Source organism: Brassica rapa, chromosome A04 (genome assembly GCF_000309985.2).
Source record: "Brassica rapa cultivar Chiifu-401-42 chromosome A04, CAAS_Brap_v3.01, whole genome shotgun sequence".
Lineage (NCBI taxonomy): Eukaryota > Viridiplantae > Streptophyta > Magnoliopsida > Brassicales > Brassicaceae > Brassica > Brassica rapa.
This window is the reverse complement of record NC_024798.2, coordinates 16,281,827-16,308,398: the sequence shown is the minus strand read 5'-3', so window position 1 is coordinate 16,308,398 and position 26,572 is coordinate 16,281,827. Positions and strand designations below refer to the sequence as shown.

At 33.1% G+C, this 26,572-nt stretch overlaps 4 protein-coding genes and 1 long non-coding RNA gene across 6 annotated transcripts; 3 read left to right on the top strand and 2 right to left on the bottom strand.

Annotated features, from left to right (window-relative positions):
• Positions 1-295: 295 nt before the first annotated feature.
• LOC103865055 (E3 ubiquitin protein ligase DRIP2) lies at positions 296-5,536 on the bottom strand. The gene is made up of 7 exons (XM_009142833.3): positions 4,099-5,536; positions 2,772-2,871; positions 2,075-2,387; positions 1,549-1,973; positions 1,386-1,436; positions 1,167-1,239; positions 296-821 (listed from the first exon to the last, which is right to left on the bottom strand). Exons 1-7 carry the CDS (start codon positions 4,214-4,216, stop codon positions 639-641), a joined length of 1,263 nt encoding a protein of 420 aa, XP_009141081.1. The 5' UTR covers positions 4,217-5,536; the 3' UTR covers positions 296-638.
• Positions 5,537-6,204: 668 nt separating this feature from the next.
• Positions 6,205-10,466, top strand: LOC103865054 (probable galacturonosyltransferase 5). Of its 2 annotated transcripts, XM_009142831.3 has the most exons (9): positions 6,206-7,163; positions 7,461-7,495; positions 7,592-7,636; positions 7,719-7,866; positions 7,946-8,013; positions 8,196-8,467; positions 8,592-8,946; positions 9,385-9,906; positions 10,014-10,466. In XM_009142831.3, exons 1-9 carry the CDS (start codon positions 7,052-7,054, stop codon positions 10,287-10,289), a joined length of 1,833 nt encoding a protein of 610 aa, XP_009141079.1. In that variant the 5' UTR covers positions 6,206-7,051; the 3' UTR covers positions 10,290-10,466. The 2 variants fall into 2 exon arrangements, with proteins under 2 accessions (XP_033145604.1, XP_009141079.1); XM_033289713.1 differs by lacking the exon at positions 7,592-7,636 and having other exon boundaries at positions 6,205-7,163.
• Positions 10,467-10,637: 171 nt separating this feature from the next.
• On the top strand, positions 10,638-11,702 carry LOC103865053 (photosystem II reaction center W protein, chloroplastic). The gene is made up of 2 exons (XM_009142830.3): positions 10,638-10,897; positions 11,229-11,702. Exons 1-2 carry the CDS (start codon positions 10,804-10,806, stop codon positions 11,534-11,536), a joined length of 402 nt encoding a protein of 133 aa, XP_009141078.1. The 5' UTR covers positions 10,638-10,803; the 3' UTR covers positions 11,537-11,702.
• LOC117133462 lies at positions 11,453-16,178 on the bottom strand. Its single transcript, XR_004457291.1, has 2 exons — positions 12,754-16,178; positions 11,453-12,485 (listed from the first exon to the last, which is right to left on the bottom strand). It is a non-coding gene; the product is annotated as an uncharacterized LOC117133462 (long non-coding RNA).
• A 157-nt stretch (positions 16,179-16,335) lies between these two features.
• LOC103848431 (nucleolin 1) lies at positions 16,336-24,647 on the top strand. Its single transcript, XM_033289716.1, has 7 exons — positions 16,336-16,354; positions 18,393-18,515; positions 23,271-23,320; positions 23,408-23,542; positions 23,626-23,808; positions 23,892-24,184; positions 24,266-24,647. The coding sequence occupies exons 2-7, from the start codon at positions 18,480-18,482 to the stop codon at positions 24,484-24,486; spliced, it is 918 nt and encodes a 305-aa protein (XP_033145607.1). The 5' UTR covers positions 16,336-16,354; positions 18,393-18,479; the 3' UTR covers positions 24,487-24,647.
• Positions 24,648-26,572: the final 1,925 nt, after the last annotated feature.

Genomic DNA, 26,572 nt, shown 5'->3' with positions numbered 1-26,572 from the left:
TCTCTTCTACGGATTCTTAGTAAGAATCTAATGATGTGTTTAGCAAAAAGTTAAGCTTACAGGAAGACAAAAAAATATTTATAGTACTAATAAAACTTTTCCACGGTTCCCTTTGCTTAGGTAAAAAACAATCCAGTATTCCAAGCTTTTCCCCATATTATCAATCTTAACATTTTTAGCATCCAAAGCTAATCATGTTCTATTTCATGTTAATACAATAAATAAATAAAAAGTTTGAAAACTGAAATGGCAAAACTCGTTTCAAAGTTTTTTTTGGGGGTTGACTTCAATAAAATTGTTATAAGTCACTCGGTTCACAATAATTGAAACAAATATTCATAGAAATGACAACTAACATTATCCTCCTATCTAATCAATACATTCAAACGTCCAAAAAGGACACAATCTCCTTTGTAACACTATTTGAATATTCTTAGACAAACAAAGTCTGTCTCACCAATCATTCATTTTAAGATTACAAAGGAAAAAGAAAAAAAACTTATAATTTTATTACTAAACTAGACAACACATTCGACTGCTCCTGCACTTAACTTCTTCCTCTCTCGGTCTTGAACTGAATCAATTAAGAAGGTGACTAATCTTGTTTTCTTCTGCATAAGAGTCTTGAACAGTTCTTTTTAGTTGTTGCATTCAGGGAGCTTCCGAGCATAAACTAGCACCATTACAAACTCCTTTGCAGAGGAACCTATCGATGCAGTGACTCTTTCATGTTTAGAAGTTGTTGTTTGCAACCATAGCTCCACTAAGCTGTGAAGCTGCAACGTTGGGATCACCGGTTCTCCCATACATCTTATCTCTACCTGTTAAAAATAAATAAAAAGTGAACAAAACGGAGAGTTGGTTTTAGCTCAAACATTAAATAAAGGATCTTAGTTAATCAACATGTAAGGTCATTGTCGAGTTTAGCTGCTTTACACACCGGTGAGACCCATTAGCTTTATATTTGTGGTTCACTGGCTCGTGATTCATAAAAGTTTCAATATAATACACTAACAATTATGGACCTTATAACCACTCTATTTAATGTAAGAATTGACTCTGATCTATACAAGTACGGCCTATACGATTCCACATTAGACCTGAGTGCTAGTGGATACAAGCTAGAAACAGCAAAGTAGCAACTGCAGAGAAAAAAGGTTGATTACCTCAGTTTCACTCTTGAGATCAAGCTTCCTCATGAGGTACTTTTGGATAAAAGAAACTGGAATGTTTCCATCCCTAATCATATAATGAAACACTAAATCAACTCTTGTTCAATATAACTCTTCCAAACTAGAAATTTAGACTCTCTCAAACCAGAACTAAGTAATGAGATATCGCCCAACAAAAGAGAAGACTCTACTGAGAATAAGAAGAAAAATTACCTTATTCTCAAGTAGTTTGCTGGAATCTGAGGCAGTGATGTTTCTCCTTCCCTGAAACCAGGAAGCCTTGTCAAGATACCACCAAGTCATAGAAATGAAAAGATAAGAAAATTTTTGAACACTGGTTAAAAGAAAACTCAGATACAAAGCAAGAATCTCTCACTGATTATTTGAAGCCACAAGTGAGAACCAAACCGGACCATTTCTCCTCTCCTGTTTCAGACTCTCTGCATCTGGTAGTGGTGGAGTTCTTGGATCACCAAAAGCGGATGACCTTTTACGGCGAGTCCTTCGTGTTCTTTTAACCGTAGCAGTCTCCGTTGTTGTAGGATCACCATTAGTGGTGTTCTCTTCCTCAAGCTTCCACTTTCGTTTATGATCCTTTGTTTTGGTTTTGTTCCCCTGAACATCAATGTGAGATGCGTTTCCATGCTCAGACTTTGGGTCCAACCCTTGAGAACTAGAAGAAGGCTTTGTGCCGTTTGCCACATCCACAAGAAAATTTATAAGATGTAACGAATCCCAAGGTTCAGCAACATCCTTGTTTCTTCGATTAGATACGGACTGATTAGCCTCTGCATATGAAGACTGCAAAAAAGAAAAGAAAAGAATAAATAAATGCAGAAACTACTTTCCATAGTGTACCAAAATAAAAGAGAAAGAGAGTAAGTAATCAGTATCTTCTTTACCTGCCTTTTCTTCTGAGTGAACTTTTTAAGTGTTTCAGGGGAGCTTCCGCTCTCTGTATGATGATCTTCTTCCTTCTTCACACCTCTCTTAGTGAATGAACCACTACTACCCCTTGCATCTTTTCTCATGAGAGACTTTGCTGTTCTTTTTCCTGTTGTGCCAGTTTGTGCTGAAAGCCTAGGTGTGTTCACCACCAAAGACGAGATAGACCTTTCTTTCCTCCTTGCAGGTAATGTGATTTCAAGATCCTTGTCTCTTTTTCGTTTTAGAGGAAATATTTTAGCTCTCAGGTCTTGCAAAATGTGGTCGGGCCTGAAATATTATGAATAAAAGTGGTTCCTTAATTAGCGAATGCATAATTTCACCACCACCAACAAAGGTTCGTACTAGTATAATAACTAGTAGTCTATTTTGAGAGAGATAGAGTACAAAAGTGAATCAATTCTGGTTCTAACCAAAAATAGTTCATGTCAGCAAAAAGCTAATGAACACATTCAGGTTGTAACTGCTTCTAAATCAAATAACTATACATGATTAACATCCTGCATAATGCTAAAGTTATTTGTTTCATCAACAACAAAAGCCAAAAGGGCTTCTAACAGTGGAGGATTAAACTATAAGATAGAATGAAGGAACCACTGCTTAACTAAGACTCATAAGTAAATTGTGTAGCAGTAAGAGAGGAGGAGAACTAACCTTAGTTTCTCCAGCGGGGTACCCCCGAGGTCAATATCACATACCGGACAGCACTCTATCTCATCCTCTGTGATTTTCTCATATATGCATTTTCTACAAACTGCATTCCAAAAGTGGTCTAATAAATTATCTCATCTCAATAGGTAGTAACTAACAAGTAAGAACAAAATGTTTTATATCAAATACGGATCAGATTACTTGAAAGATAAAACAAACAATTTCTGGGATCAAAAGTTGAACTAAAAAGGAGTAGGCAATATGTTTAGAGGTTTAAAGTAAGATTGCTGCTGACTGCCAAGTTTGGAAATTTATCCCAAATTAATTAGATACAAGTACAGATTTTCCTACTCCTAGATAGCAATGCTGGCAACTAGTATGGCTTTTACTGCGTCATGTAATAGCAGTTGCCAAAGCAGGAGCTTGTAGATAAGTGGTTGATAGATATATCATCTAGTTTCATGTAAAATCGTGCTCTTAGATAGTTAACAGCCTAAAGAATGGTCAAATGAGAGGACCTAGTTATGGTACTGCAGTAAAGAGATTGTGCTACAACTGAGGAAAGGCAGCTAAAATCTCAGAAACTTCCGGTGTTTGAAGGGAAATTTGATCAATCATGCTATGGAAAATCGTTACTGCTAACATTTACTTTTTTCTTGGATCAGATCTAATGAGCATAGCAATAAGATTTACCTAGTTTAACTTCACAATTACAGAACGACAGACTGCATTATATTTATTTAACTGGTTTTGCAATCACAGTAAACATGGTAACAGAGAGAGAGGTGGTTGTGTATAGTTTGGAATTGTGCATTGATTGATGCTGTGTCTTAAAAGGAAAATGTAGTACATAGTTGGGCATGCAGAAAGAGCACTCACACCATAGACTATACACACCACAAAACTAACGTACAAAAACAGAAAGATATATCTAAAATCTGCTTTAATGGTATAGCAACTTGAAGAGTGATTGGGTGATGAAAAAAAGATAGTAGTAATGGTCAGTTGCAAACACAAAACTTACATGCTTGGATATAAACAAAGCAGCTAACTAACAACATGCAGGTATAATGAATGACATGATTAGCCAAAACCCAAATTCGACGACCCATATAATACCATCGTTGACTAAGATAAAAAAACCCACCAAAAAATTCCAAAACATACCTAAACAGAGGAACAAAGGAAGATTCATGTAAGAAAAGGTTAAAGCTTTTGGTCAACAAACAAACTATTCATAAACATACACACGCACAGAAAGTCAATCAAACAACGAGAAAGGCAAGCAATTAGGAAACTTTCACGAAATCAAACGGAAGAAGTAACTAACAGGTGTGAAGGCACTCGGAGATAGTGGTGGCGTCACGGAGGAGGTTGTCGCAGAGAGAACAAGTCATGCATGCCACCACCTTCTCCCTCTTCACCTTACCCATCAACTCTCCTTCCATCGAGACCAAGAGAGTGTTGGTTGGATTAATCTCTCGCACGTACACTATCCCCAAAACTGCATGTAGACGAAAACCACGACGACGACGACCACCACCTTGGTCTCTTCAAATCCGAATCAGACTGAATCTGCACTCTCTATTTGACGAGAACAGGCCAGAGTACAATCGGACGAAACAGAGGTGATGAAGAAGACGGAGAGAGGAGGAGGCGGTTGGTGATTTGGAGGAAGATAAATAGAGGGTTTGTTGATGGTGAGAGATTCGGAGGAGAGGAGACGATCTGATGAATCGAAAGAAGCTTAAGGCTCATCAAGGGGTCTTGTTGAGAAGAAGAGAGACCATCCCGGTAATGAAGAAGAGTAAAAAGACGTTTGTTTCCTCGTGTTTTGTTTATTTTTCACCTTTTTAAAATTACTTTTATTTCCAGTTTCGTTTTTTTTTGGGTGGGTGTGAAGTGTGAACGGAAGGCCGGAGAAATGTGTTTAGGGTTTACAAAGTCAAGCAGCGACTTTTCTTTTTCTTACTCCTCTTTTTCGCCACTCTCTCCGATTTTTACTTGCGTTTATTTACCGTTTACAATTGAAATGGTAAACTTTGATTAACATAGAGAAAAGTGAATCATCTGGTTAACATTTTCTTAAATAAATTATAGAGGAAACAAATGAGTTGACAGAGTATTTGGCTCTCTCAATGATTGGATGCAATAATTATAAAAATTCATACAAAATGATTACTATAAAATAGCAAATATTTTTTTTGTAAAATAAATTGTACTAATACATTGGGGTAAATCTGGACATCAAGCATTGGGATTTTTTGCTGGTTTTCAAAAACTTGGTAAAGATTATGAGACAAAATTTATGTTGAATTATATCCAAAATATATGTAAGTCATTTTAGATGTTCTGTAATTCAAATATTATAATCAACGGATCTAACAGATGTGGTTACAAACATTAACCGTGCTTAGATCATCTTTATTTTCACTTTTTATTATTTTAAAATAGAATTTTAAGTAAAAATGTTTCAATACTATTCCATTTTTATTCTATAACAAACATAGTTACTCTTAAATAGAGTATTATTAGAACTCAATTACATTATAGAGTTATTTTTATTTGAAAAAAAAAGAATATTCCATTGAAGATAATCTTAGTTGTAAACTTCTCATCATATTATGTATATTAGATACAAATTGTTTAGGTTCTAAATCATAGAACGTGTGGAGTGTTGTTGTTTATGTCATTGTTTTGAATCAAAGTTGATTTCAGCCAGGCCCGTTACACGTCAAGCTGACTAAGCTTGAAAAGTCTGTTACAAAAGGCCTAATAGCTAAAACAGAGTAGTCATCGTCTTTAATAGATCTAGAGACAAGATATTTACAGAAAAGAGAAAGCAAGCATATACAGAGAGATCAGGGTACAATCACAGCTCTTGCGGTTTCACACTTTCCTCAGGTGTCAAATGCGTGTCATCGAGGTCTAACGAGGGATCGATGGCTGAAAGATCCTCTTCTTCTTCATAGTCTATGTAATACTATTCTTCTGCGAGCTCTTTGTGAATGTTCTTGTAATACCTGCACAAAGAAGACATCGTAAGCTGTTGAATCGCATTAATCAGTAGTGAAAGCATGAAAGTTTTGTTCACTTCCCATACATGTTGGCAATGAAGCCTGGATAAACATTTCTAGTGTGTTCTTACTTACTTTCGCGTGATAGATTGGTCGATAATCCTAATTTAGATCAAGTGAATAACCGGTCTGAATTGATTAAGAACTTGAATCGAAACCTTAACAGAACAATACAATCAATCATTTTTGTGCTTAATTTCGAGCATTACTAAACTATATTACACATATTTAAAAAAAATTATCAACAAACTGTTTCTGTTTTAAAACCGACTTTTAATTTTAATATTTTTGTAAGATAAATTAGATAGATGTTGTTTAAGATTCTTTGGTGATGTCATACTACAAATCATACAGTTTTTAGAGAAATTATAAAAATCAAATAAGAATATGAACCATAAATAAACAAGTGCATATATATATTTTTAACAAAAACAAATATTATTATTAAGAAAAACTATAGTTCCAGCAGATCTCTAAAATGTTCTACTCAAAATAAAGTGGTAATTCAATCAAATATTAAACTTTGTTGATATTTTAAATCAAAAATATAAGATCAACAATACCACACTATGTAATAGCAACACATAACATTTGTTATCATTAACTTATTTTCCCTTTTGCTTAATTTCAGTCCTCTTCATTCTGAGTAAACTCCGGCATCTTCAGTCAAATGGTTCCTCCAAAGTACAAGCTGCGAACTTCCACCATTGAATATGTTGTGGGCCATAGACTCAGTCAACGTGTCCACACATAAATGGCTGCTTGGGAGAACTTCCCGAAGAACCAATCAGAAGAAAGACGACCGTAGTAAATTTGCGCCTCCATCAACGGTATGATTGTCACATGCTTCCACATGTACACCGCCCCGCACCTGATCCCGAGCGCCACTTCATCAATCCATTTCCCAAACAGAAATAATAAATACAAATTATAATTATTTATTTTTCTTTATTAAGTAAGCAAAAAAAAGAAAGAAGAAGAAGAAGAGCAGAAGTCCCCCCCCTAACATGCACGAGATGAAAGCGTAAATAGAATTTGAAGACTCTCGCATCGCACTTAAGGATCTTGAAACCCTAATCTTTTACATCGTGTACTCGATTGCTTGTTAATCAAGCAAGGAATCTCCGCGAGATCTGTGTGGGATGCGCTGTGCTTCGTCTTAGTGGAAACGAGGAGATAATATATGAAGAGAAGTTTCGCACATTGATGAATCAAATCCGTCGCTGGCGGAGGATTTTGATCCTCTCTCTGCTACTGCTATCCGTCGTTACTCCGATTGTCTTCCTCTCGAATCGGATCAAGAGCATCACTTCCGTCGGTGAGCTTCTTCTTGATTCGCTCTCTTCTTTTCTCTCGCGGACGTTAGATTGATTGATTTGGAAATAGTATCACCTGTAGAACTGTTGCTTGAATCTCTGGAATCGCTAAGCCATTGCGTTGATTGAATCTCTGGAATCGCTATAGGCTTGCTCAATTGCTTTGATTGAATCTCTGGAATCGCTATAGGCTTGCTCAGTTGCGATGATTGAATCTCTGGAATCTCTATAGGCTTTGATGTGATCTCAGCTTCTGGATTGCGCATCTGAAAGTTGTTTTGATTTTGTTTTCTTGGCAGATAGAGGAGAGTTCATTGAAGAAGTGTCTGACATTGTACGTGTATTCTAGTTTTCTTCTCTTTTGATCCTCTTCAGGATCTCTTCAGTATCTATTGTTTGATTTTGCTTTATGCTTACCTCTCTTATGCAGAGGTATAAGACGAATGATGATCTTAGACTCACCGCCTTTGAACAGGTATTGCTCGCTTCCCATCGTAGTCTTAGACCTTGTTGGAGCATTCATTTTGTTGAATTTTTTTTTTTGCTTTGTAACTCAGGATGGAGAAGGCTTCAAGGAGCCTAAACGAATTCTGAAGGATGATGAGTTGAATCCTGTGGTTAGGTCTAGTGTTTCTAATAAAAGTCATGATGGTTCGCAGTCTAGTGAGCGAGACAAAACACTTGGTCTCTCAGAAATTAGTGGGGGTAATATATTTGCAATCTTTGTGTTGTTTGTTGCCATTACTGTGCAAGCTTTCTTATCTGGAGATGCCACGGGTTTCAGGAAACAGTAACAAAACAAAGGAGGAGCAGTCATTAGTTTCACAGCAAACCAATAGCTCTGATACAGCGGTGCGTATTTCAGTTCAGTACTTGAGTAGTGATTGTCTTGAAGCAGTTCACAATGATAATCTTTTAAATAAAAATGACATTGCCATCACTTGTGAATAGGAATGGAAAATTAGACTTTGAATCAAGATAGTCAGACCTCTGCTTTGTTTATGTATTTCGTTTTCCTTTTTACTTTGTCTCAGGAGAAAATTTCAGCAAAAGATATTCAAGCTAGTCCTAAAACCAAGTTCCAGCGCCCTTTGGCTAAGAGTGAAAAGAATTCAAGGGCTCAGCTTGGACGAGCAACAGATGATAGGATAAAGGAGATCAGAGACAAAATCATCCAAGCTAAAGCCTATCTGAATTTGGCCCTGCCTGGGAATAACTCCCAAATAGTGAAGGAGTTGAGAGTTCGAACAAAAGAGCTGGAACGGGCTGTCGGTGATGCCACCAAAGACAAACATTTGTCAAAGAGGTAAGCACATGTTTATTGATTCAAAGGACTTCCTGTTCCATAGCTTTGGCATCTAATTCAAAGCAAAAAAAACCTTATTATGCTGATTTACAAGAGTCTTACAGAAATGTTTTGTTTCTTTCAGCTCTCCTCAAAGATTGAAAGCCATGGAACTTGCATTATACAAAGTCAGTCGGGTCTTTCACAACTGCCCTGCCATTGCTACCAAACTCCATGCCATGACTTATAAATCCGAAGAACAAGCTCGGGCGCAGAAGAAGCAAGCAGCACATTTAATGCACCTTGCAGCAAGGACTACCCCAAAAGGACTTCACTGCCTCTCAATGCGTTTGACAACAGAATACTTTACCCTGGATCATGAAAGAGCAAAGCCTTTTCAGCAAAGTTATATCAATCCTGATCTCTACCATTACGTTGTCTTCTCTGACAATGTTTTGGCCTGTGCGGTTGTTGTTAACTCTACAATTTCCTCGTCAAAGGTAAGATGCTTCACTTTTGTTCTCTTTCTCTCAACAGGTTCTGTTTTAATTCCTTTATACTTGTGGATTTGATATCTAGAGAAATGCCTTAGGCTTCTACCGTGGTTAATATCATAGGATTTTGTGCAGTAATGGAACTAGGAAACGAAGTTACATAGTGTGTGCTCTTTGCTAAATAAACAACTTCGTTCTTTCGGATTAATGTTCGAACACCTTGTCATGTTCTATGTTTTCATGTTTCAGAACTAATAACTCATATTGTTACTCAGTTATCATTGTCAAGCACACTATCTCGTATCATTACTTGAGCCACTTATTTAATGTAGGATCCGTTTTTGATCAAAAACTTGTGGTTTGGTCTATGCAGCACGTAAGAGAATATTTCCAAGTTTCTGCTGAAGCCACACATATACTAACGTTTTATATTGCTGCTTGCAGGACCCGGGAAAGATAGTATTCCATGTGGTGACGGATTCACTCAATTACCCATCAATCTCAATGTGGTTTATTTTAAACCCAGTTAGCAGAGCAACAATCCAAATCCTAAACATTGATGATATGAATGTCCTGCCTCTAGACCATGCTCAATTGCTGATGAAGCAAAACTCAAGTGATCCGCGAGTCATTTCAGCGCTCAACCATGCACGCTTCTATCTCCCGGATATTTTTCCAGGTCTGAACAAGATCATATTATTTGACCATGATGTAGCAGTTCAGAGAGATCTAAGTAGCCTGTGGAGCCTCAAAATGAATGGGAAAGTTATTGGAGCTGTAGAGACTTGTCACGAAGGTGAACCTTCATATATTGCTATGGACACACTCATAAACTTCTCAGATGCATGGGTTGCCGAGAAATTTGACTCTAAGGCTTGCACTTGGGCGTTTGGGATGAATCTGTTTGATCTCAAAGAATGGAGAAGACAGAATCTGACATCTGTGTACCTGAACTACTTCAACCAGGTATAACATTTCATTCCTTTCAAACTTGTTGAAGTGTGTTGTGTAGCTTTAAACCTGAAAGGAATCGTAATTACATGTATGCGTGTGTGATTTGTTTTTGGGTGCAGGGAGTAAAAAGACATCTCTGGAAAGCGGGGAGCTTGCCACTAGGTTGGTTGACATTCTTTGGGCAAGCGATACCATTGGAGAAGAGATGGAATGTGGTTGGGTTAGGACACGAATCAGGAGTCAAAGCAGGAGACATCGAAGAAGCAGCGGTTATACACTACGACGGGATCATGAAGCCATGGCTGGACATCAGGATAGACAAATACAAGCGGTACTGGAACATACATGTAGCTTACCATCACCCATACTTGCAACGGTGCAACATTCACGATTGATTTTTCTAAACAGAGTTTCCCACAAAACTTAGGATTCGATTCAATTCATTTCTTTGTTGATGTTATAATTAGCTTCATTCTTTTTACAATATCTCATGTAAATTTTGGTACTTTTTGATACAATACAACACAATTATTTTTTGAGAGCTTAATGACAAGATTTGGTTAATAGCAGCGGAGTGTTGCTTTGTATGATTTGGATGCAGTTTAAATGTTTATTATGTTTTTATATATATAATCCACAACCAGTAGAGAAGAAAGAAAAAGATTGTGTTGGGAGGAGGGAAAGAGATGAAATATGACACGTGGAGAGAGGCTATTGGTGGAATATGGATAGAATCATATCCGAGTAGGTTCTTTAGAGATTGTTTCCACCACTGATTGAGTCGTTAAGTTCGATTCAAAAAGCCAACACAAGCAAAGAAATCAAAGGTTGTCTTGTTGCTATAGAAACACAAACACAGAAACCAAAATCTCAGACTGAAGATAGTTTGTATTTGTGTTAGAAAAGAAAATGGCTAGCTTCACTGCCTCTGCTTCCACCGTCTCTGTCGCTCGTCCTGCTCTCCTTCTCAAGCCCACCCTCGCCATCTCCGCTCCTGTTCTTGGTAAATCTTCTTCTTACATTCTTTTTAAGATCTCATCTTATTACTTGGAACTTGATCCAGTCATGTGCAAAGAGAATATCTTTTGGTTGATTTTATATTCGTTGAGTGAGTGAACTTTAGTAGTTTGGTGTAGAGTCAACAAAAAGTCAAGAAACATTTTGATCTAAAAGGTTCTAGCATGGTCAGAACAAACCAGAAGAGTATTTGGAATTTTCCTGTTGACTGTTGTGTGATTTTAAAAATGTATAGACCAGAGCTTGCAAGAACCATACTGGATTTGTAAGTAACTGGTCTGGTTTTAGAGTTGCGAATTTTGATTATTGCTGCTCAGGTTTGCCTCCAATGGGGAAGAGGAAGGGAGGGGTGAGATGCTCAATGGAGCCAAAGCAAGGAAACGTCTCAGCCGTGGGGGCTGGAGTTTCCGCGGCGGCTACAGCAGCTTTGACGGCTGTGATGAGCAACCCGGCCATGGCGTTGGTGGATGACAGGATGTCCACGGAAGGAACCGGACTACCATTTGGACTGAGCAACAACCTCTTGGGGTGGATTCTTTTGGGAGTGTTTGGTTTGATCTGGACGTTCTACTTTACCTACACTTCATCTCTGGACGAGGATGAAGAATCTGGTCTTTCTCTCTGAACATGAACATGTACTACTATTATATATGTCTCTTTTAGTCTTCATCAGTGTTCATCTCTCTCATTTTCCATTTCATGTCAGGACTTGAATCAACAATGATCTTCTGGTTTCTTGTTGTTAAATGAACACAAAAATTTAATGTGTATTTTATATGAATGTTTCACAATCTGTCCGATGAAACGAAACGATCAAAAGGATGATTTAAAGAGCCCGTAAGAGCAGGGCCGGGCCTGACAATTTCGGGTCCAGAAGCAAAAAAAAATTTTTGGTCCATGATCTAAATAAAACAGGAAAATATTAAAAGGTGTTCCCATGTTATTCGAATCTATAACTTCCTGCTGTTATACATCTAGCTTTTGCCACCAGAACTAGAGAGAAACTTAATTTATTCAGCCCCTAAAATAAATATTTTCTTGTTGGCTCCAAAGTCAATTCTTGATCTGCTTGGTATCAGGCACGCGGTAGCACCTAGTGTGGTCAGCACCAATCGTGTTCGGGCAACGAAGCTTACACTCATTCACATTGCGTAAGAGTTAATGTTAATCAACCACTACCACTACGCCAGAGAATTATTTAGATTATAGAGTCTTCTGATGAACTTATTTTAATGATTATATTTGATGAGATCTTTGTTTATACACGAGGAATGAAGAAGGATGAAATTGAAAAACATCATTTTATTTGATCATTAGATAATTTATTTGGTTCCTAGAACTTCGGAGGACGAAATCGAAGGAGGAGGAAGAAGACGGCTTGAAGATTGCTTTGAGAGCTGAGGTGGTTTTCTGGAAGAAGAAGAAGAAGACGCGACGGTCTCTGTTCGTTTGAACGTCACAGCGACCCGCGACCAGCGATCTGAGACTGCGACTCTATGTCGCAAGTTATGTTCGTTTCATAGTCGTGCGATTAGTAGTTGCGTCATTGTTCTTGTTGTTGTTCACTTCCAAACCTAAAAAGAAAATCAAAAATCATCATAATGATATCATAGTTGTAAAATTTATCACTTTATTTATCATTTATAGCCAGAAACAATATACATATCAAATCCACATAACACTTTGTACAAAGATCAAATTGAAATATAAATTTTCATATGAATAGAAACTGATCTTTTTCATAAGAATCATCATCTTTATAAGCACAAAAGTAAACTCAGAGACAATCATCATAGCTATTCTCAAAACTCAGAGACAGAGAAAGAAGGGTAGAGAGCAAACCTTCGGAAAGCAATGGATCCGACGGAAACGGTTCGATTAGAGAATGAGCTGCTAGGTGTTACTCAAGAACGGTGAATGGAAGTTTTCAGAAAAGAGCTACTAGATGCAGATTTTTTTGCCGACTGTGAATAAAATCAGAAGAGGAGAAAGAGTTAATTTATGGTTGGGTTATTTGTGATTCTTACAAACAGAAAGGGTATTTCTGTAATTTACGATGTATGGTCGCAGGGTATTTACCATAATCGCTAAAAATTACAGTCTGCGGGCCGCGGGTCGCTGAGACCCAGAAACGAACATGCCCAGAGTTGAATTAAAGAAACGAGCATGAATTTGTAATAAAGAGAAAATACGAGGATGATGTTCGTAGCTTTTAGCAGGCGTATCTAGAACGCTACTGCAGCAAAAAAGAAAAAAAAGTGTTTGTAAAATGACGGCTGTGCCCTTGTCAATTCGAAAAATGGTTACTTTTTATAATCTCAACAGATTTATCTTTCTTCGAGTAAATAGTATTGCTTTTATTTTTATTGAACACAAAGAGTGTTGCCTTTTGTGATAGAAACGTTGAGACAAAAAACATATTTTAAGAAAATCAAGTTTTTTGTCTTTTTCCAACGAAAACAAACAAAAAGGAATGTAGGGTTTCAGTTGATATCCCATAAAGAGAGGACTTCTTCCATGTAGGGTTTTTGTCTTTGCCGCCGGTCGTTTGCACATCTGTCTTCTCTCTCTCTCCGCCTTCACCAAGCAAACTCACTCTTCTCTCATCTCTACACTGAAGATCAAGAGACAACCGAACCCTCGATAAGTCTCAGCTTAACCACCACTTAGGCCAAAACACACAGATTTGACCGCTGGTATAGGTAAAGATCAAACTCTCTCGATTTTCTACTGCTTCTTGGATCTTTTCAAGTTGACCCCATCTTTTGATTTCAGTTTTTTTGCCATTCTCAGCTTAACCACCCAAACTCGGCGTCCCTCTGCCGCCGGTCGTTTGCACATTTGTCTTCTCTCTCTCCGCCTTCACCAAGCAAATTCACTATTCTCTCATTTCTACACAAAAAAGTCTCAGCTTAACCATTACTTTGGCCAAAACACACATATTTGACCGCTGGTAAAGATAAAAGATCAAACTCTCTCGATTTTCTACTGCTTCTATGTACAGAAAGTGTACAGAGGATGTACGTGGAATCGGCGGCATATAACCCTAGCTTGGGGCCATAACAAGTGGTGCTGGTTGATTACGTTGGCGAAGGAGTCTAGAGGTGGTGAAGAAGATGATGGTTGTGGGATACGCGTAGGATATAGGGGTATTAAAGTCATTAAATTTTAAGCACATTGTCGAATGGTAGATCCTTAAATAGGCAATATTTTTTGTGTATACAATGCAAATCGAGAGATTTCCAACGCATTGTTCTGGTACGCCTACTTTTTGTGAAGACCATTTGATAAAACGTTTCTGTGTTCTGTTTGATTGTTTTATTATATACATGAATCCTATCTACTTAACCACTTGTAAGAAGTGGTTGCTTTTTACTTGTTTTCAATTTTGGGAGGTAGTGAGATGAAAGCGCTCTTAACTTGAAAATGAACTAGTAGTTTCCTTCCCTGTGATATTATTCTAACTCGTTAAATGTTTCAAGTGATACAAGATAGTTTCTCTTTTATGTATATACATACCGAGTTGGTTTGGTTTGAACGGTTTGCAGGAGCTACAAAGGTGTGAGGAGTATCTGTGTATTTGAAGAAGAATATGCGCAGGTGGATCTGTTGTGGGCGTATATCAAGAGGAGATTCAGATTTATCAAATGATGAGCAACATCTCAAAACTCAATGGCAACAACAACCTGATGGTTTATCATTCGGAGCACAATACACTTTAGAAGTGACTATCCAAGTAAGTAAGTTAATACTGGTAAAAATCATTATCAGCTATCGCTCATTGATTTGTTGTTGTTAGGTCTAACTCATTATCAGCTATCAAACCCTTCCTAACTCATTGATTTGTTGTTGTCAGGTTTAGCCCTATTTGAAGAGGATTGTTCCGTGCTTATATGGTGTTTATTTGTCTTCTCCTTCCTCAACTCATCTTGAAAAATTCTGTGAGAGTTTCCATGCGTTTCCTGATTTTTATGTAACCCACATCTCCTTGTTTTGTACCATTAGAATCCTGAAATAGCCAATGGCCATCCATGGATCCACACAGCACCATTACATGTTGGCCAAGCCTATGTACATCAATTAATTTGATATATTAGGTCTGTAGGTAAAATTGGAAATTTTCGAATAAAATATATCTCTCACAAGCAAAGACTATGAGTCATATGAATTGACTTTCAAGTAAGTCAAATATGCAAATCACAAAGCATATGACATTCACCACTGTGAACATAATGCGAAAGTGATTGAGAAAAAGAACTATGAAAGCCTAATATTCATATGAAATTATAAATTAGCTTCAGCAAGCAACATGCTTAAAAGAAGTTCAGTGGATAGTTCCAAAAGCTGACACACATCGTAGCAGGCCTGGCGAATGTTGTAGCAATATTGGTTTACGTAGAGACAATATGAAATCTCAAACCAATTTGATAAAAACTAACACATGAAGTGTTGTAGTTTTGAGTCAGCATTCCATAACATAATGGAATGTGTATGTGGTAACTTAAACGAGATTAAATGTGTTAGAATTAACATTATTCCTCGTAAGAATTGCTCCTTGTTCAGTATAATCCATTGCGGAACAAAAATTCTAAACTCTAATACAGATGAATACAAGCATACATGATCCTGAGTTATCTAAAAAAATGTGGGGAGGGGCATCGCATACCACATATAATAAATGGCATAAAGCCATATACACTTAGGTAACAAACATTCGTACAAATACCGAAAAATGTAGGGGTGCTTAGAAAAGTTGAAAAACTACTTCCAAAAAGGTCAAAATTAAGCCTAAAAACTGTGATATCAAAAGTTTCAACTGGCGACCTTATGGATATGTACCAAATTAAGGTTCATTATGAGATTAAATTTGAGTTTCTTGACTATTATTAAGAAGATGTTTGATGGAAACCCCACCACCTCGATTGGAGATCCCAAAAGGTTGGTTCAAAGAAACAATTAAATCAAACAGAATCTGATAAAAGCACTAAAACTTACCCATTTCCTAAATGATAATCAGTGCTCCTGTAAATCTAAGGTCAAACATTAGGTTTTAATGAGATAAGATCGTAGCTTTCATATAGCTTTCATATACCAAATTAAGGTTTATTATGAGATTAAATTTGAGTTTCTTGACTATTATTAAGAAGATGTTTGATGGAAACCCCACCACCTCGATTGGAGATCCCAAAAGGTTGGTTCAAAGAAACAATTAAATCAAACAGAATCTGATAAAAGCACTAAAACTTACCCATTTCCTAAATGATAATCAGTGCTCCTGTAAATTTAAGGTCAAACATTAGGTTTTAATGAGATAAGATCATAGTTTTCATATAGCTTCACAGCCTCTGCTCCCCCCCCCCCCCCCCCCCCCCCCCCCCCATCTCTGTCGCTCCTCCTGCTCTCCATCCCAAGCCCATCGTCTCTGTCTCTGCTCCTGTTCTTGGTAAAGTTTTTTTCCTTTTATCTTCTTCTAAACATTCTTTATTAGATGTTATCTATTCTATTAAAACAGCAGTATGACCAGTTGATAAAGGTTGTGTCCAACATATTTTATAACCATCTTCTAAATATCAATTATAACTGACTTTTATGCGTTTATACAAATATTGTAACTACTAATTCAATTAGCAAAATATTCCGGACTCATTTATCTCTCTCTCTCAAACTGTCGACTAACTTTAACTTCAAATCGTACAATTTCATATAACTAACAATTTGTGTAAGTATGATACAAACACAAATTTTCGTAGGTTGAATCACAAAAACAGACATATTTTTAGGTTCAGAAACGCGGGCGTGGTGATCGATTGCTCGGTGATGGAGCGCTCGGCGGAGAGTTACCGTGGCAATTTTGCCAAATTCGGTTAATAAATTGGTTTTGTAAAAATAATCCATTTTCCTGGGTTTTAAATGTTTGGAATGGAATTTATATACCAGATCTACAAAATTGATGAAGGATCTAAAAGAAAACCGCAATATTGCAGCCTATAATGATAACTTTTTTTATGACGGCCATGGAAATGTTTTTGCAGAAACCTAGAAGCTATCATAAGGAAGATGAAGATATATTTACAATAGTGCCATTCATAAAAGAAATTATTTAGAAAAAAAAAACAAAAAGTGTTGTAATTCGATTGAACACGTGACATTCTGTAAAAATAACATCATCTCAATGCACTAAGACAAAGTAAATCATTAGTACATGAACTGCAACGCATCATATGTAATACCAGTTTCAAAGCTTATGTTTGTCTAGGTTTTAAATTAATCAAATTGATGTGTAAAAAAATGTTATTCAAATATTTAATATTGAAAAGTAATTATCTATTGCTCAATGTTTTGAAAACAGGACCGGGCATTGGCATCGGATCAATGGTCAGACCAGTCCAATCAAGTTTCAAATTTTAATTTAATTTTAAATTAAGTAATTATATATATACACATATATGTGTATATATAAAATTATTATTATAAATTTTTATTTCAGAATCTAAAAACTATATGAAAATATAATGAAAATTTTAAAAATAATAAATAAATGTAATGAAAACTAATATATTTATATAGATATTAAAATAATATTATTTTTATGATTTTTTTAAAAACAATTGTATTTTTTTACTTGAATTTCATAAAACCATGTTTAAATATAAACCGGATCATCGGTTTTAGCAAATTTTCATGGTTTTTAACCGTTTTTTACCAGATTTATCGGTTTAACTCAAATCCGATTTAAGCACAATCTGGAACCTGTTAGAAGTGCGAGTCACAGTCTAGCCGGTTTAGGTTTCAAAACACTGCTATTGTTTTATATCATTGTGCTCAAATTTATTTTTTATGCACAAAAACTATCGACTTTTTATGTTCATACAAAAATGATATACAAGATATGTTATCATATTTAACCTGTTTAGCAAAATATAAAGTCTTCCACATGTACAAAATTTATCATTGCCAAAAATATTTAACATATTTAAAAAACATAAAAATTTGTAAAAAAATCCATGTCCTGATTTTGCAAAACTGTAAAATTTTAATGTTTCAAATAATCATGTTGTATCCTATAAAAATAATTAACACTATTCAAATTTTGTAAAAATAATAAATCAAAACATATCCGCGTTTTTAAAGCGCGGGTCAAAATCTAGATTATTATTTGATTACTAAATAAAATTATAACTAGACTTTGTTATTTAAAAAATTAATAACTGTTTAGGAATAAAGTATAAGATTAATGTGTGAAATCGCTATGGCACAAATGTATAGTAATACAACATCACAAATTCAATGCAATTGTCAAAACCTCTTACGAATAATTAAAAAGATAGTTTACACAAATATTATTATAAAAAAAACATAAATATGATTATTACAAAAGAAAACAAAATTAAACTTCTAAAAATATAAAACAAAACATATACCCGCCTTTTTAAGGGCGGGTCAGAATCTAGTTTTATATTAAAAAAAAAAGAATGGGAAAGACGGACCTATGGGCTATGGGCCAGACCAGAAGAATAAGCCGACTATAAGTACCTTCCTACTCCTTCTCTAAAACCCTAATCATATCGATGGACACGTACTCTAGCAGGGTAATTGCCCCCAAGGTAATCTTCTTCTCATTATGAACTAGGGATTAACCCGGGCTACGCCCGGGATTTTTATTTTTTTCTAATTTAAGTTGTTAAATTATTTATATTTAGGTTATGATATATATTTATATAAATGTTAAGATGCATGTCATAATTAAAATTTATTTTTAAATTTTAACACGTTAAAGTAACATATTTTTTACTGTTTAAATATTTTTTTGTAATTTTGTTGGCTATCTAGTTATCATATTTAGCAAAACTATTTGTTGAGTATTTGAATAAATGTTTTAGATATTTAATTAAACTGCAGAGTATTTTCGGTTCGACCACATACTCAACAATCTATCGATCCGTAAAAAGATGGAAGATCTCCTTGGCCAGGTAAGTAAAATTTTAGCAAAAATATCTTTGATTTTCAAATATTAAGTATATAACTATTCTTTTGAATATTGTTTTTTTTAATTGTATTTTTGATTAAATTATTGTATTATAATGTTTATGTAAATATTTTTTGTTATGTTTGAATTTGTGTTGTTCATATACTTAACCTAGATGATATTGATGTTTAACAATTTATTGTTTTCTGGAAATAGAAAATAATGATATATCAAAAAGTATCTAATACTTGTTAAATGATAGTATAATGTAAATTACATCCATTATTTGAAAATAACCATTTGTTGTTTTTATTTTTTAAATCAGAAATTATTTTTATTTAAAAACATTATTCATATATAATATATTAGTTTAAGTTTGGAAGATTAATTTATATATATAAATTATGTATATTTAAAAAACAAATTAAGATATTATATATTGAGTAACTGAATAAAAGCTGAATTTCTTATCTTGAAAATCAAATATTTATATTTTTGTCTTCATGTTGTACTCATATTTATAACTCAGTATGTTTTTAAAAAACTTAGTTTTAAGTAATAAACGAATTTAATAAATTAAATTCATCACCTATAATGTTCTGTAAACTATATTTGAAAGCTCTCTAAAATTATATTTTAAGCATAATATTACTATTATTTAATTTAAGTTATTTTAAGCATAATATATGCTAAACCAACTTAAATTATATTTACAATAGGACCATCCTAAACTGGTTAATAAACCAAAAACAATACTAAACCAACATGAACCAATACCTGATTTGGCGAGGAAGGAAGTGTTTCGGGATAAACGCTTGAATGATTATTAACTGTAATGGTTTGATCATGAAAGAGTTAGTACGGATATTAACAATAAAATTATGGATTTGATTAATTTAAATTTGTAAGAATACCTTTGAGTCTATGAAAAGCAATTCAATTCCCATGAATAAGTTTGGTTTTTGAAAGTTGCGGGTTTCCCAACAATGAATCCACCTAACAAAAAGTTCGTTGTTATAAAAAATCTCTTTCAAGGCCATTAAAGGTTTTTGGGACGGCAAGAGTTGATGGTGGAACCATTTCTTTGCTCGAGTGCTTTGAAGTTTTCCTTGATAGTGTGAGGTTGATGTTGATGGAATAATGAGTTTTATAGGGACTTTCTTGATGTAAAACTATACATTTTTATTTTTTTTTGTTAAATGTGGTATTTCCATTTTTATATAATTTACTACCATTTTAAGATAGATGTACATTTTAAGATCGATGTTTAAATCTTAATGTACTTTTTCCATTTTTTAAAATGTTTATTTCCATTTCTTATATTTTTTATTTACGTAATATCCATATTTTATATTTTAAAATAGATATTTAAATCTTAATGTACTTTTTCCATTTTTTTAAATTGTGTATTTACTTTTATCATATATTTTATATTTTAAGATAGATGTTTAATGCTTAATGAACTTTTTCCATTTTTTTAAAAAATTATGTATTTACTTATTATTATATATATAATTCATATATTATATATTTATATTATTTACTTATTATTTATTTTCCTGTATATGTATTTCTATTTCTTGTACTTTTTATTTACTTAATATCTCTATTTTACATTTTAAGATAGATGTTTAAATCTTAATATACGTTTTCCTTTTTTTTTAAATTGTATATTTCCATTTGTTATACTTTCTATTTACGTAATATCTATATTATAAATTTTAAGATATATTTTTAAATCATAATGTAATTTTCCATTTTTTAAATTGGGTATTTTCTTATAATATATATTTACTTATTATTTATTTTTCTTTATATTGTATATTTCTATTTCTTATACTTTCTATATTACTAATAATTTTATAATTTAAGATAGATTTACATTTTAAGATAGATGTTTAAATACTAATGTACTTTTTCCATTTTTTAAATTGTGTATTTCCTTTTCTTATACTTTCTATTTGCGTAATATCTATAATTTATATTTTAAGATAGATGTTTAAATCTTAATATACTTTTTCCATTGTTTTTAAGTTGTGTATTTCTTTTTCTTATACTTTTTATTTACTTAATATCTATATTTTACATTTTAAGATATATGTTTAATATTTAATGTACTCTTTCCATTTTTTAAAAATTGTGCATGTACTTATTATTGTATATATAATTCGTATATTTATATATTTATAATATTTACTTATTATTTATTTTTATATATATTGAGTATTTCTCTTTCTTATACTTTATATTTAGTTAATATCTATATTTTATATTTTTAGATAGATGTTTAAATCTTAATGTATTTTTACATTTTTAATGTAAAACGGCAATGTTTAATAGAAGAACTTGGACAAATAGTCAAATAGTTATATTTATGTTTCTTTTCTTTTTTTATAAAATGGTAATGTTACATTATGGAGATAAGCCGCTTTTTTTTAGTAAAAAATGGAAATCTTACATATGTTTAATGTAGTTTTTCCATTTTTTTTATGTTGTATGTTTACATATTATTGTTATTTTTAAATATAAAATGGTAATCTTACATATGTTTAATGTAGTATTTCCATTTTTTATGTTGTATGTTTACATATATTTATTATTTTCGAAATTATATATAATGTTTTTTGTTTTTTTTATAAAATGGTAATGTTACATTATGGAGATAAGCCGTCTTTTTTTCAAGTGAAAAATGGTAATCTTACATATGTTTAATGTAGTTTTTCTATTTTTTATGCTGTATGTTTACATATTATTTATAATTTGCAAAAATTAGTAATATTAAAGTGTAAAACTATATTTTATGCCACGTGTCATCTTTTGGGAGAAGTTTTTTTTGCTGATGTGGACGCTCTATGGGCCTCAAAAGGTCCCTTTTATTAGTAAGAATATTTAATGCTTAATGAACTTTTTCCATTTTTTAAAAAAATTGTGTATTTACTTATTATTATATATATAATTCATATATTATATATTTGTATTATTTACTTATTATTTTATTTCCTGTATATGTATTTCTATTTCTTGTACTTTTTATTTACTTAATATCTCTATTTTACATTTTAAGATAGATGTTTAAATCTTAATATACGTTTTCCTTTTTTTTTTAAATTGTATATTTCCATTTGTTATACTTTCTATTTACGTAATATCTATATTTTAAATTTTAAGATATATTTTTAAATCATAATGTAATTTTCCATTTTTTAAATTGGGTATTTTCTTATAATATATATTTACTTATTATTTATTTTTCTTTATATTGTGTATTTCTATTTCTTATACTTTCTATATTACTAATAATTTTATAATTTAAGATAGATTTACATTTTAAGATAGATGTTTAAATACTAATGTACTTTTTCCATTTTTTAAATTGTGTATTTCCTTTTCTTATACTTTCTATTTGCGTAATATCTATATTTTATATTTTAAGATAGATGTTTAAATCTTAATATACTTTTTCCATTGTTTTTAAGTTGTGTATTTCTTTTTCTTATACTTTTTATTTACTTAATATCTATATTTTACATTTTAAGATATATGTTTAATATTTAATGTACTCTTTCCATTTTTTAAAAATTGTGCATGTACTTATTATTGTATATATAATTCGTATATTTATATATTTATAATATTTACTTATTATTTATTTTTATATATATTGAGTATTTCTCTTTCTTATACTTTATATTTAGTTAATATCTATATTTTATATTTTTAGATAGATGTTTAAATCTTAATGTATTTTTACATTTTTAATGTAAAACGGCAATGTTTAATAGAAGAACTTGGACAAATAGTCAAATAGTTATATTTATGTTTCTTTTCTTTTTTTATAAAATGGTAATGTTACATTATGGAGATAAGCCGCTTTTTTTTAGTAAAAAATGGAAATCTTACATATGTTTAATGTAGTTTTTCCATTTTTTTTATGTTGTATGTTTACATATTATTGTTATTTTTAAATATAAAATGGTAATCTTACATATGTTTAATGTAGTATTTCCATTTTTTATGTTGTATGTTTACATATATTTATTATTTTCGAAATTATATATAATGTTTTTTGTTTTTTTTTATAAAATGGTAATGTTACATTATGGAGATAAGCCGTCTTTTTTTCAAGTGAAAAATGGTAATCTTACATATGTTTAATGTAGTTTTTCTATTTTTTATGCTGTATGTTTACATATTATTTATAATTTGCAAAAATTAGTAATATTAAAGTGTAAAACTATATTTTATGCCACGTGTCATCTTTTGGGAGAAGTTTTTTTTGCTGATGTGGACGCTCTATGGAGCCTCAAAAGGTCCCTTTTATTAGTAAGGATTCTTCTTACTCAGATCTCTTTTGTTAATCAGAAATTAAGAAAAATTGTATGTTGTATTTTAGGCACCGTTCGATAGTGAGGCTGCTGCTAAGGATAAAGCCATCGATCCGTGGTAATTGATTGATGCTTTATTTATTTATTTTGTGAGAAGATATTTGTATGTGTTGATATTTTTTTCATTGCATCTCCTGCGAATTAGGGTTAGGATATCTGTTGAAGGATACAGATTTAATAAGGACACTGAGAATGAAATGAGGATTAAATTGGTTAATCTCTTCAAATCATGTGGCCATGTTAGTAGAGTTGATTTCCCCACAGAGCTTCTTTTGGACAGGTTTGTGTCTCTTAATATTTGTGACATAATAATATAATATTTGTGTTGTGTGCTAATTGAAAATTAATTGTTCTTTGTTGCAGTCGTGCTTTTGTTACTATTTTTGGAGAGGGCGCAAAAGAGAAAGCGCTGCAACTTAATGGAAGTGACATGGGAGGTTGGAATGCCCTTGTTAAGTTTGCACCCGAGGAAGAAGATGAGGAATACCAGGCGGAATCAGAATATAAATATTTTGTTATAAATGAGCTACTAAATGACAAAAGATTGTAAGTTGATACCATTTTTTTGTTTTCTTTTGCATCCTGTAAAAATGTTGTGCATGTTGATAACATGCAACAAATTACTGCAGTAGGTTTGGCATTTGCGTTGTGGGGTATGACCCCTCCCTTCTTGAAGATGAAGTCGAGGAGGCTTTGACTGCACATTTCTCTTCTTGTGGAGTTATAATACATGTTGACGTTGATCTCCTCGACAAGATGACTAGTATCTATTTTTCCGAAGAAGAAGGAGAAGCTAGTGCCATGAATCTTGATGGAAGTGAAGTCGACGGATTCAAAATAAATACTATGCTCGTACCCACAACAGCCAGAAGTAACCCTCCCCGTCCCCCCGGTGAAACTCATTGTGGCTATTGTGCCCCAGGTGCATAACACGTTTTTCTTGATTCTTTACTTTCAAGGTTCATTAATCTTCTCATGAATTCGTCTTTTATTGTTTCTGTAGCTCAAATGCTTGAGTTTGCCGACGAGATCCAGGAGAAGATGGATTTTTATATGACTGAGTGGAGGCTCAATGCGATGACAAAGAAGCTCAGTGCTCTTAAGAAGCAGAGGGCCAGGGCTCTTAAGAAGCAGAAGGCCAGGGCTCTTAAGAAGCAGAAGGCCTGGGCTCTTATGACGCAGAAGGCCAGGGCCAAGGAGGGAGAGGGGTCACAGTCCTTTTGAGAAGGAGCGGATGTTGATGTAATGAATTTCTCTCTCAAGAGACTAATTAGAAGCTCTTTGGTGTTTATCAATCATGTGATAATACTATGCAACCTTCTGTTTGTTTTGTGGATGATAAACTTAAAACTTATCTTACTATTATTTACCTATTTGGTTTGCTAGACAGAAAGCATAATCGTATCCTTCGAAACTCGCAAATAGACTCATTAATAGTGTGTTTGTCTGTGTAATTAATTCATAATGAAGAAATACAGATGTTTTACTAATTAGACATATACTAGTGTTCGAGTCTGTACGGGAAAATAATTCTAGAAATTGTGGATAGTAAATCTAGAAAAACTAACAGCAATAATAAGCTACACTACCTCTATTTACCATATTACCTTAATCTCGTCACACACAACATCACAATATGCCATCTTCACGTTTATCAATGGCAAGGTTAGTTAGTTTTACTTTGTCATATATCCATGATAAACTGAAAAGTTCACCCAACTTAATAACATTAAAAAAATTAACAATAAGGTTAGAACTTTCCATGTAAACAAAAAGAGATGTGTTAAATATTTACCTTTAGTATTCTGTAGTCTGATTTTTAGATATATTTGTGCAGTGTTGTTGCTCAAACACTAGTATATACTTCCGGCCGCCAATTAATAAGAATAAAATCGGCCACATTTTTACTAAAGTTGTTTTAGCTAAGTTGGTTAATGCATAGCTATAGACAGTAAATGGTGTCAGGTTCGAAAGCTGTCCCCTATTAGTTTTTACAATCTTTTTTCATTTATAATTAATAAGCCAAATTTTTTTGTCTTTGCTTCTAGCACACTTCTTTCTAAGACCGGCTCTGAATCCATAAGAAACACTTCAAACAGAATAAAACCCTTTTTTTTAACGACCAAACCAAACACAATCATACAAAAATAATAGTAGCATTACTCTGAGAAGTAGAGAAAGATAACTTTGACTGAGAAAAGAAAGCATAAAGCTATGTCGAGTCTTGATGCTACACTCAACCAAAAAAAAAACGAAACAATTGGAGATTAAGATAAAGATTACAAAAGAGGATGAAAACAGAGAAATTCGGAGAATATAGAAAAAGAAAGAAAGTTAATTATTTGTTCTTTTCTAAGGATAATTAGTTTGAAATCATGCCATGAGAATAGGGAACGTGGAATTCCTTATAGAGATGGTTATTTTATACAGTTATTTGATTTTGTAATCGATTTAAATTTTAATTATTATGTTGATGATTAATTAACTTTATTGAATTAAAAGAAATATTTTCCATGTGTCACAATAGAATTGGTTGACTGACTTGTGATTTAGTATATAGAGTATATCAAGCCCACCTTCTCCGTCTCTGCTCCTGTTCTTGGAAAGTTCTCTCCCTTTTTTATCTTCTTCTAAACATTCTTTATTTGATGTTATCTTGTACTAGAAACTCAATCCTGTCATGTGCAAATCGAACATCTTTGGTTGCTTTATATTCGTTAATGAATAAAAGATCTTTAGTAGTTTGGTGGAGAATAAACAAGAAGTCAAAAACTATTTTGATCTAAGAGTTCGGCTGTGGTCAGAACCAATCAGACGAGTATATGAATTTTGCTGACTGATTGTTGTGTGGAATGAGATTTAAAAATGAGCTAGAACCAACTTTAATTTGCTTCACTAAATTTGGAAGTCATTAGTGTTAGAGTTGTGAATCTTGATTATTGTTGTCCTCAGGTTTACCTCCAATGAATAAGAGGAAGGGAGGAGTGAGATGCTCAATGGAGTCAAAGCAAGGAAACGTCTCAGCTATGGGAGGATGAAGAATCTGGTCTTTCTCTCTGAACATGTACTACTATTATGTCTCTTTTAGCCTTCATCAGTGTTCGTCTCTCTCCTTTTCCGTTTCCATGTCAGGCAGGACATGAATCAACAATATGATCTTCTGGTTTATTGTAATTTAAATTAAACACCAAAAAATTTCATGTTTCATGATCAATAGGATGACTTGGGAGCAATAAGAGTAAATGTTAATCAACCACAACCACTTGCTTGAATTAGAATCACTGAATTGTACACTAGAAAATTATTTAGA